Source organism: Bos taurus, chromosome 7 (assembly GCF_002263795.3).
Source record: "Bos taurus isolate L1 Dominette 01449 registration number 42190680 breed Hereford chromosome 7, ARS-UCD2.0, whole genome shotgun sequence".
In the NCBI taxonomy this organism is placed as follows: Eukaryota; Metazoa; Chordata; class Mammalia; order Artiodactyla; family Bovidae; genus Bos; species Bos taurus.
The window spans coordinates 95,211,946-95,224,302 of record NC_037334.1 but is presented as its reverse complement, the minus strand read 5'-3'; the positions used below and the strand labels follow the sequence as shown (position 1 = coordinate 95,224,302).

At 39.8% G+C, this 12,357-nt stretch overlaps 1 protein-coding gene across 2 annotated transcripts in view; it reads left to right on the top strand.

The window, feature by feature from the left end:
- The window catches only part of ELL2 (elongation factor for RNA polymerase II 2), a 73,798-nt gene extending 62,205 nt beyond the window's left edge, over positions 1–11,593 (top strand). The window contains exons 9-12 of one of the 2 annotated variants that reach the window (XM_059888472.1): positions 1,284–1,350; positions 4,951–5,122; positions 7,532–7,576; positions 7,668–11,593. In XM_059888472.1, the coding sequence (XP_059744455.1) occupies positions 1,284–1,350; positions 4,951–5,122; positions 7,532–7,576; positions 7,668–7,784 (401 nt within the window). In that variant the 3' untranslated portion in view covers positions 7,785–11,593. The remainder of the gene's footprint in view (positions 1–1,283; positions 1,351–4,950; positions 5,123–7,531; positions 7,577–7,667) is intronic. The other variant, NM_001191146.2, reaches the window with a different exon arrangement.
- Positions 11,594–12,357: the final 764 nt, after the last annotated feature.

Genomic DNA, 12,357 nt, shown 5'->3' with positions numbered 1-12,357 from the left:
ATGAAACTTTGTGCTCAGTGAGCCAGATTCCTGGGTATGCTCCACTCCACACTTCCCACCATCAGAAGGTAATCCTGAGTCAAAGGCATCTGCTGGGAGGACTGGATCCTAGAACGATGAGTCCTACAGCAGAGTTTGACTATTTTCCCACTTGGAAGCCGAGAGAAGCAGACCTAGTCTCTAAATCCTTCACTAAGGATGGACCAGCCAGTCGAGATTATCATAAACTGAGGACCGATTCAGACCCACATGCTCTGCACCCATTGAAATTTATCTGATGTCTGCGGCAAAGGAAAAGCCAGGTGACAAGCACTCAATGCCTTTTCCTTTAAGACTCGGGCTGTTGTAAAAACAAGCTTTTACCTAAGCCTGAATCAGATACGCACACACAGTAAGTCCACAAGGTCTGCATAATTTGTTTAGTGTGGTTTGTCCTTTAAAATATTAAACCAAGAAATTATTAAATACTCACTCTTGTTTTATATTGAACATGTATGTTTTGCCAGCAGGCAGGGCTTGGGTTTGAGTTACTAGTTTAATTCTACTTTGAATGATAAAAAAAATTACCCTAATAAAAAATCTAAACATACCCTCTGGAAATGGTACATTCAAACAAATGGAATACTGAGGGATTCACAGCGTAATTCTGAGTGACTGACTTGATTTATCTATTTATTTTGGCCTCGTAAGAAAAAACCCATGTAGTACTATGAGGGTTAGAGATTAGAGGAGTGTAAATTGTTCACTAATAACATTTTAAATTACTTTAAAATGATGGGAAGACTTCCTGCCCAATTGCACTGTCTGCATACAAAAAGAATAGCAGCAAAAATACAGTGATTGAAGCACTCTGCTACCTGACTTCATTATCTCATCTGCCTTATTTGAATCCTACAAAAAGTAGATGTTGATATAAAGTTTGTATCTCCCATTGTCTGGCTGCATCTGCCACCACAGTCTTTGAATTGCTGGGCAGATGCCACAACTGTTGTGGAAAGAATAGAAGATTGACCTTGGGTTAAGATGGAATTCCTTTATTGTGCAGACACTGCAGTAGCCAGGGTGCTTTCAATGCCTGGCGTCGGTTCTGCTGGCGCTGGTCATAGGGCCTCTATTGTTCGTGCTCAATTGTATTCCTTGCTCACTGTTGCTTATTGAGATGGAAGAATAGAATTTGAGGAAAAGTGTTCCAGATGTTTCTGATCTATTTTAGAATTATAGGCATTTTGTAACCATACTGTTTGGTGAACGCTTGAAAAAAAAATTTTTTTTTTTCTTTGCAGGAGTTAAAGAGGATTGCACTGCCTCCACGGAGCCTTCTTCAACAATTGAACTTCCAGATTATTTGATGTAAGTTTAAATGTCTGCCAATGGGGGAGAACTGTTCAATTTTAGAAACTTTGCAAACTCTTTTCCCATAATTTGCAAATCAGAACAGTAAGAAGTTCAGAAATAGAGTCCTGGAGCCACCCCTGCAATTAAAAAGGCTGCCATTAAGCCTGCTCGTCCCCAGTCCACTCTTGTCGGCTTCAGCAGGTTGTGCCTGCCCCTGCCCTGAGCTCTGCTCGGTGGCCTTTAAGTATAGAGAAGCCTGTCCTTTGTTCTGAGGCCAGGCCAAGCATTTGATTATGGAAGATTTCAGGGATCTTACGCTTCAAAGCTGACAGTCTGTCAGTGCACAGTCATTCATTTGGGCCCCCAAAGGGACAGTTTATTACTGATAAAGTGCTTAAACCTCTGCAGTTAATACAAAGAAGGCAATGGCACCCCACTCCAGTACTCTTGCCTGGAAAATCCCATGGACAGAGGAGCCTGGAAGGCTGCAGTCCATGGGGTCGCTAAGAGTCGGACACAACTGAGTGACTTCACTTTCACTTTTCACTTTCATGCATTGGAGAAGGAAATGGCGTCCAACTCCAGTCTTCTTGCCTGGAGAATCCCAGGGACGGCGGAGCCTGATGGGCTGCTGTCTATGGGGTCACACAGAGTTGGACACGACTGAAGCGACTTAGCAGCAGCAGCAGAGATAGATGGCTTTTGATTTAAATAAAGCTGTGCCATAAAATTAAGAGGAGAGAGCAGTAAAATTTGCTCATTTCGCTCTAATACTAGTTATAATGTTTTTCTTGTTGTGACAACAAGTTGCTAAATGCTAAGCTGGGGACTTTCTTATAACTGGTTATCACAGAAATTATAACTTGGACACATAATTTTTTCAGACTCAAAGGCTTTTGTAAGAAGAAAATAATTAAGTTGCAAGAGTCTAGAAAAATGGAGAGTGAAAGAACACACAGATTTACTCACTAGTAGCTTAGAAAATTAACAGATAGCTTACATGTAGACTGGAAAATGGAACCTGGGCTGTATGAACATTTTTTCTTTATCAGTAGCATCTCATGGTGTGCAAAGTTAAACTATGCGGTTTAGTGCTCCGTGTCTAATGAAACGTTCATTTCCAGAGTAGAAAACATTTTACACTAAAAATGTGTTACTTTGCATAACAGTAGTGGTGAAAGCTATACTTATTTGGGAATGATACAGCATGGAATGATAATGCCGGTTATCATCTCTTAACTAAAAGGAATCCAGGAAACCATGCTGAATACTCTTTCATCTTAAAAGTCTGTGTTTGGGGCCGGGGGGTGGGGAGGGTGGGAGGCGGTTGGAAAAGCTGCTGCCACTGCGTTGGCCCGGTCAGGGATGGATGGGGGACAGTGCCTGGCTCCACTGATGTGGGGGGTCACCTCTCCAAATGCGTTCCCTTTCAAATCTTGTGAAAAGTGGTGCCCTCAAATAACAGCTGCAGTGCTGTGCTCTCATTCTCTTTCGACGGATTTTGAATTCCTCTTATACAATGGTAATACTGCTGTATATTTGTTACATAGGACAAAATCATGTGGGGAGACTCAAAAGTAATTCTAACCGTTCCCTCATGTATTCCGAGTGTTGGCTGTGTTTTGTCAACTTAAGCAATTAATTCTGTACTTAATAAGTTGTTTCGAATTTACTGATCTACAGATGGTTGCTGCAGATATCTGCCTCGGTGCATTTCTGTATGTTTGTCATTTTCTAGTTCTTTTAAAAATCATGAAAATATATAACCTCCATGATTGCTTAATTTACTTAAGCAGTTTATTTTAACCAAAGCTATCTTATATAAATATTGCATATTTTCTTAAAATGGTGATAAAGCATGAAATTTCAGAAAAATCACTAAAAATATAGAACTTAAACCTGTTTCTTAAGAAAACCAAAAGGACATCCTATAAAACCTTTAATGACCAGCCTCTGAATAATTCATACTGAACCACAACAGTCCTAATTTTTTTATAATATGAACACTTCTTAATAAGACTGTGGTTGTGACTTATCCAAAGTATTTAACATTTTATTCCATCACTACATTAAGAGCCAACTGCAGAACCATAATAATTTTTATTAAAAATAATGAAATACTTTTCATTAAAATGTCAGTATAACCAAATAATCTTCTATAAAATAGCAACACAACTGCTGGCCACTTTGGTACTTTCTTCCCTAAGGGGGTAATTAAATTAAAAGGGGGGTATGGCCTCCTTGAAGAAAGGGGGATAAATGTTTTATATAACAAATGGAACCTGAGTTTCAGCTAAGCCGTTTTGCTTATGAATGCTTATCCCCAGGAACCTTTCTAGAGAGGACAGCTTCCCTGCTTGGCTGGTGAGGTTCCTTTTATAGCACGTATACTAGCAGGGCAGCTTTAAATCAGCATACTACCACTGTCTCAATTACACTTATAAAATTAAACCTCCACACGGTCTAACTCAGCAGGAATAAAAATATTAATGAGGACATTAAGGTTGCTCACTGCATCACTTTTCTCACATTTGCAAATAGACATCTGTGCTATTTTGCATTTTAAACAAAACTGATAAGATTGTCTAAAACCATTCTTGAGAGGACTGAACTCCCAAAATCTTCTTCAGTAAAGAATAGATGTGTACCCACTGGGCACCCTGAAGCTCCTGCCTGAAATTGCTTCAAAATCTCAGTTTTTATCTCAAAAAATCAAGGGAATTTTGCATCCCATGACAGGAGCACAGACTGCAAAGACCCATATCCACAAATGATATAAACTTTAATATTATTGATTACTTACCACCACTGAACAGACTGACACTGGGAAGATGACTTTCATTCTCTAGGTCCCTAGAGATACTCACACCCTGAAGTAAAATATTTGTAGCCTTTCTATTAAGAAAATAAACTGATAGTATAAAACTGGCTTTCTGTTACACATAGTATGGCAGTAAAAGTTTGAAAAGAACTAGAGAATTATTCCTTTTTCCCCCTTTTTATTTTTCCTGCTCTCTTATTTTTTTTTTTAACGGTAAAACAATCCCCCTTTTGTATTTTATGTTTGCCTCGCCAGAAATGGGAGGAAAGGCAGAGGGAACGGCCTGAGGCACCTTGCTGGCAGCAGGTGTGCAAGGCCAAAGACAGAGACTGCCTCTCATAAAGCAGCGGGTCTAGAGAGCGCTCTGCCTTCAGCCCTTGGTGACTGTGTGACATTCTCTGGCTCGAGGTCCCCCACCAGCCCTCTGCTCTCCACGTGACTAGCAGAGGGCTGGCCTCTGCCGCTAACACAGCAGTCAGTTATCTCGAGTGCAGAAGGCTGTAGGAAGCTGCCTCTGTGAGTGCTGTCTCCTAGTTGCGCTGTGATTCCATTGCCACCATGGTTTGGTTTTGTTTTGTTTTCTCACATTTACTCTCCTTCACCGAGGTTTTTAAACTCTGCTATGGGATAGTTTCACCTGGAAGGTCTTTGAAGGAGTGGCAGGCTTCAAGCAGTGGTAGAATGGGACTCAGCCTAGGGAACAACGCACAGATGCGGTTTCCAAATATTTGGCTTAAATATTGTGCGTCATGTTTGTTCTACAGCTCCTCTCCATTTACCTTTTGTCTTATTAGAAAATATATTGCCATCGTCTCCTATGAGCAACGCCAGAATTACAAGGATGACTTCAACGCTGAGTATGATGAATATAGGGCCTTGCATGCCAGGATGGAGACTGTGGCTAGAAGATTTATCAAACTGGATGCACAGCGAAAACGCCTTTCTCCAGGCTCAAAAGAGTATCAGGTAAACACATGTTTTCCTCAGTGGACTGACTTCATATTTTGCCTTCTTCCTTTCTCTGCCCTGCCCATCCCCAGACGTCCTGCTAGCCTTCAGAGCAGGTCCTTTCACAGACCAGCCTCTCTGCAGCTTTTGGCTTTGACTTAGAATTAGCTAGGAAAATAAATATTTGAAACAGTTCTTAAAAATAAGTAACACGATGAGCCTCTATTTCCTCCAATGTAAAAAAAAAATCACTATTTTTATATAATATGTATAAAATATATAATATATACTCATGTACTTCCCGTGACATAACATGTAGTGTACTAAAAAAAATACAGATGACTAAATAGGGGGAAAAAAAGCTGGATTTGGGATTCATCAAAATATTTGATTGTGTTACCTACTCAGACTATAGTTCTTATATCTGATACTATTTCCCAAAATTACTATTTTGAGTAAATTTATTTATTTTAAACCTCAGTCTGGCATAGAATATTAAAAGAAGCCTAAGACCACTCAGGTTTGGGGTTTAAGTGAAGAAAAGCTGGGTGCTTCCAGCTAGTCCAACTACTGACATTTGTTAGCAGGTATTAATCCATTCTCACTTGCCTACCTTAAGTGGTAATATTACTACAGCTGACACAGAGCAGGAGAAGCCTGACCCGCCTCCACAGTGTTCTTAGAGCCCTCAGCCAAAGGACTGGTATAAATGGGAGTTCCCCTCCTTGTGTAGGACAGATAAGTTTGTCGCACTTCACAGCCACAAATGGTGTCTCCATCATAGTCCACTGTTGTTCCAGCAGGAACCTACACAAGAAAAAGCACCTATGCCCTGAAAGTGAAAGTCACTCAGTTGTGTCCAACTCTTTGCAACCCCATGAACTCTTCAGTTCATGAAATTCTCCAGGCCAGAATACTGGAGTTGAATACTTTTCCCTTTTCCAGGGGATCTTCCCAACCCAGGGATCGAACCCAGGTTTCCTGCATTGCAGGCAGATTCTTTACCAGCTGAGCCATCAAGGAAGCCCTAGAGATTCACTATATCTTCTACTAGTGGGCCATCTTTTAAACAAGCTGCCTAAAGTTATAGAAGACTTTGCAGAGGAGTGGGTGGTTGGGAGTGCAAGAAGTTAGTGAGTGATACAGTGGTTAGGAGGTTTTTTTTTTCCTTCTATATAGTTATTTACTAGGGTACCACAATTATATTTAAACTAAAATGTAATTCTAAGAATTGCTTAGTGGTTAGGAGCAAGCTCTGAAGCCAGGTGGCTTGCATTTGGTTCCTACCTCTGCTCTACTTGTATGACCTTGGGAAGGTTACTTGCCTGAAAATACTCAAAATCCCATCCATAGAGTGAGATTATTAGAGCTGTGCAGAACAAATGTAAGCATTTGGAAACTGCTTAGATGCATAGTATACCAGGTCATATGGTACTTAAAGGTTAGCTCTTGCCTTGCAACTCAATAATCCTCCCTCGAGGAAACCAATATTACCAGTTCCCGGTGTATTCTTTCAGAAGGCTGTGTGATTATAAGATATACACAAGTAAATTCACGAATATACCATATTTAATTGAACCTAAGATGTCATCATCGATAAGATGCACCCTTGTCTTATGTTCCAGTAAGTTGAGATACTTTATTACATTATCTGATTTCATTAAAAATTCTCAGAACATAATATTTTGTTTCTCCCTTATAAACAAATGATACCAAACTATATAAAACTGTTTGTACTTTGCTTTTTTCATTGACCAACATGTATCTTAGAGAACTTTTTTACGTAAGCACATACAGCACTCCCCTCATCTTTAATGGCCTCTTAGGATTCCTTCTGAGAAGGCAATGGCACCCCACTCCAGTACTCTTGCCTGGAAAATCCCATGGATGGAGGAGCCTGGTAGGCTGCAGTCTATGGGGTCGCTAAGAGTCGGACACAACTGAGCGACTTTGCTTTCACTTTTTACTTTCATGCATTGGAGAAGGAAATGGCAACCCACTCCAGTGTTCTTGCCTGGAGAATCCCAGGGACGGGGGAGCCTGGTGGCTTCGACCCCATGGACTGCAGCCTACCAGGCTCCTCCATCCATGGGATTTTCCAGGCAAGAGTACTGGAGTGGGGTGCCATTGCCTTCCCAGTGGATGTTTAGACCGTGTTTACTTTCTTCTGCTTTACACACAGCACTGTAGCAAGTAGCCCTGAACATGTGTCATTTCATTCAGGTACAAATAATCTGAAAGAAGTATAAATGCTGAGTCAGTTTTGCATTTGCAGTCTTAATGGCAATTGCTAAACTGCCTTCCTTTAAGACTATACCAAATTAATTCCATCATTAATATTTCCCACACCCTTGCCAATTGTGAGTTATCTGTTTATACCACAAAGAAAAAAAGTTCTCTTCTGACTTCTAATTATTACTTTTCTAGAATGTTCATGAAGAAGTCTTACAAGAATATCAGAAGATAAAGCAGGTAGGTATCATCACTATTAGTTTTCTGACCTCATTGAGAAAGTATTACGAATTCCATAGTCTTACTCCTGTTTTGTTTTTTTCATCCACAGTCTAGTCCCAATTACCACGAAGAAAAATACCGATGCGAGTATCTTCATAACAAGCTAGCTCACATCAAAAGACTAATAGGTGAATTTGACCAACAGCAAGCAGAGTCATGGCACTAGAGCTCTGCTTGGACCAGAAGATGTGAATAAACTTAAGCTTATTTATTTAAAATTCCAAATGAATTGCTCTCAAAATTCTAAAAAATGAAACTTTGCCTGTTGAAAGTTTCAGTATTAGTAAACTTGAGTTACCTGTTTTTTTTTCCTTGTTTTCCCATTTTACTTTGCTTCCTTGCATTTTTGAAGCTGCTTTTTCTGGTCCTTTCTTCACCTTTAAGACTTGTGTTTTTCAATAGAAATAATTTTTTTTTAGATATTGGGGATCCAGTGTCTGTACTTCAAATCAACTTTTTTCCTTAAAAACTGTGTTTGTCATTAGAAATTATTTTCTTTTCTTTTTTTTTTTTTAGATATTAGGGATCCAGTGTCCACCCTTCAAAGTTACGTATATTTAAAAAAAAAAAGTAACATGCAAGGTGAAATGCTTTTGGATAAACATAAGCCTATTTTCTGACCTTTCTTAATGCGAACTCTTTGCCTTAAATGGTAGAACATTTAGAAATTTGCACAAAATACAAAAAAAAAGTTAAAACATTGTTTTGGAGGGTTAAGAAATAGAAAGGTGTGTGAGTACGCGTATAGATCTATACACACACGTGTATATATAGGCTGACTTGATCTAGAACAGGAATCGCCCTGCAAGTTAACCCCCCATTGCAATGGTTGCCTTAAGGTGTTTGCTAGTTGTGTACCTAGTGTGGTTGCTCATTAGCTGCACTGCTTCCCATTTGATTAGAGCAGTGGGAAGTACACTGTGGCCTACCAGCGTCTGAACGCGTGTGCTCGACCTGTGTGTGTGCAGAGGTGGTGTGGATGTGAGCGTGCATGGAGGAGAAAAGCTGCTACTCTCAGTAGGCCAAACGCTCAGGTGAAACAACTGACGAGTGTTACTGTAGGTGTTTTTTTTTTTTTCCTGTCAAATTGCTACTTCTATCATGGAAGACAAAAAGCATTTCCATTTCAACCGTTTGTCAGCTTTATTAATGTTGGGCAAAATTGAGATGTTATGAAAATGAAACAGATCTATAGTTTTGGGGCAAAATTATAACATGAAATGTGTAGGTAACCTATTTATATACTGCTATAAAGTATTTTTTGAAGAGAGATATGCAAAGAAGCTATTACCTACATGAAATGTATATTTAAAGAATTTTTTTTTCATCCTGGGTGCCAGGAATATAAAACAGAGCGGATATATTTAACCATAACATACTGTGATTCATCAAACAGCACAAACTTTCATTTCATGGAGTTTATCTGTTGACGTTGATTTAAACTATCATTTGTTTTATCGTGTGGAAACATAAGTTATGTGGTCAAAAATACAAGGGTTTTGAACTAATGTTGATACAAGTTGTGTTGTCTTATCGTATTGTTTTTCAAAGTGCTGCCAGTTTAAAAGGGAAGCATTATGTTTACAAATATGTTTTGAAATGTTTGCCAAAATTTTGGTGGTATCTTTAATAAAGATGTTTGTCTCCAGCATCCAAAAAAATATATAACTTCGTTGTGTATCGTTGTAAACCAGAAAATGCTGGTATCCAAAAAAAACCTGAGAGAACATGTAGATGGAATTTTGTCTATGGAGTTCCAAAACATTAACAGGAAAGAGTAAATAATATGGTAAAAGTACACTATACAAAGACTACAACAAGGCCCTGTGCACTCTAACTCTAATACATTACCGCAGAAATTTGATTGCTACATAGCATGGACCTCTTAGGGAATTTGATTTTTTTTTAAGCATTGAGATCCCTGGTGCTCTTCCTTTTACCTCAGAATTGGTACAATCATTGTGTTCATTGATATCAAACTTTCAGTTGGGAAAAAAAAATAGGAAAAGAAACTTAACTGGGGATAAAGTTGGTCCTCACTTCATTATGGTGGAGTCTCCTGAGGGATTCTTCCATAGGTGATGACCTCATAGAGGTCATTTCTTAGACATCGTGGCCTTTTAATCAAAGACCGTGTGCTGCTACTTGCTGGGAATGGTGTTTCTCAAAAGCAAGGTGCTCGGGCCACTTGCATCCCCCAAATTAGAATCTCTGGAGATGGGGCCCACATAGCCACATTTTCCTAAGTATCCTCCAAGAGACTTCTGCAAGCTAAAGTGTGAGAACCTTTGGCTTGGAAGCAACTCTAAACATTTAGGTCTCTAAATCTCAAGGTCTTGAACCGAAATTCAGCTGGTTTTTGTTTTTTTTTTTTAAAGCCCATCTCTCAGCAGGTGCAAATCACTTTTCCTCTCAACATCATTTGAGGCACCCTCAATTGTTTCACTGCCAGCTCTTACTTTAAAACTTGTTTACAAATAAGGCAAGCCTTCCAGTTGGTTAATTGTTGGCCCTTGGAGCTCCTACCCACCTCCATCAGCACGTCTTCTGGTTTACAAATTGGGTAACAATGGAAGCTGGAGATGCTTTCTGAAAATCCGGGATTGCACGCCCACAGACTTGACCACCTACCTATAAAAGCCTTAATTTAGATGTTTGTTGTATACATTGGGCAGATCCTTGCAAAACGTGTATCTGTCTGTCTTGCAAATTTGAGAGGTGTAAATCTCTGAATCTGCTGTTACCTGAGACTACATCTCTTTTAAAGATAGGCATAGGCCTATTAAAATATTTATATTTATAATCATCTTTCATCTCCTACTGCAAGATTTTTAGATTCTCTCAAATAATTGCTGCAGGAATGGGTGGCCACGTAGTTACTACTCTGGTAGAATTTATTTAGGTTTTGTTTCAGTTCAGTTTTGTTTTTTGAGAGAAATAGTTAAGTGTAAAATAGCATTGTCAAGATGAGACAATGACTTATTATTTGTTCATCACATTTCACCTAAAATAATTTGAAGCACTCTTGAAGATTTTTACCAACACCCATAAATTAACTCCAGAATGAATGAGCAGCTGATTTAATACAAACCAAAAATAGCATCAAGTAGATGTGGTTTTTTTGTTTTATGTGAGGTTTCACTTCCTGCCTTGTTGCTTATGTATCTCCCTTGGAATACTTGAGAGGGGTTAATACCCTCGTAGAGATGAATGTTCAGAACTTGCTCTCACAGAAGTAATTGGTGTTGTCACTTGATATCATTGCTGCGTGCATTGATTATAAAAATCCAGTATTAACCTTCCTTCATCTCTGACTGATCTTTTAACCTTTATAGGAGTTTTCTTTCCCCTTAAAATATTTCACCTTATTCTGTCAAACAAATGCATATTTTCATGTTTGAAGCAAGGCGTTGAAATGAGGTTTAGACACAAATGGTGCATCAGTTCCGACCCTCCACATGGTTGCCTTGCCCTTCCACTAGTGTGTTCTTTGCTTCTGGAACTTGACTGAAACTCTCCAGCCAGTTGCCTTGTCTTGCTGGCCCCGTGAGTACTGAGTCACGTACGTGTGGTTTTGCCGTTGCTACTTTTAAGGTTCTTACAGTGTATCACTTGCCTAAGTGTTCTAAATCCTTCTCTTGTGTACCCGATGGGGAAAAATCAACAGCCAGCTTTGAGAGGAACCTCTTGGGAACAGTTATTAACTGACACAACTAAATGAAGGCAACAGAAGATGTTATCAGTGTCCTCTGTAACCTGAAAACTGAACAAGGCTATGAGGCTCATTTTAAAATATTTTGAAGTGTTAAAAAACCTACACATATATATCTACGCTGTTTTCGGTCGTTCCACCCAAACCGTTTTAGAAAGGTAAGATGTCGCAGGGGCTCTTCAGTTGTTAACTGAGCTCAGCAGCGATGGTGGCCCCTGTTGTTCTACACCAATTTCAGTTCAATAAAAATGTTAACTTTGCAATTCTGGTGCTCGTTTTTCCGTTGTCTCATTTCAAAGCTCTTAATTCTGTTTTGTTTTGTTTTTTAAAAAGAAATCCCACAACAGTTCTCTCTGATGCCCTAAGGTAACTGATCTTCCTGGGACAGAGACGTTACTTGCTGATGACTCTAGGAAGTGGGAACACAGAGTATTTGGTTCAGGAGCCCCTGCTGCTTGTTTTACGAGTGGAGGACATGCCCTCCAAAGGCAGCATCTACTAGGGGAACGATACTAACAGGTACCTTTTATGGAGGATCTTCCGTTGGTTATCCACTTTGTATGTACTGTCCCATTTCTCCTCACCACAACCCTGCTATCCCTATTTTATAGGCAAGGAAACTGAGGCTTTGGGTTTCCCAGGTGGCTCAGCAGTAAAAGAATCCGCCTGCAAGGCAGGAGACAACGGCTTCGATCCCTGGGCCGGGAAGATCCCCTAGAGGAGGAAATGGCAGCTGGCTCCAGTATTCTTGTTTGGGAAATCCCATGGACAGAGGAGCCTGGTGGGCTACAGTCCATGCGGTGGCAAAAGAGTCAGACAGGACTTAGCAACTAAGCAACAAGAACAAACTGAGGCCTAGAGAAGGTAAGACACTTGCCTGTAAGACGAACAGCTAGTAAACGATGGCGCCTGACTCCAGAATCTGTGTTCTTAACCATATTTCCATACTGCCCCCCCCCACCCTGTATGTCAATACCTATTTAGGGTGGGGTCACTGTCACAGAGTGACAATTCCAGCAACACCCCG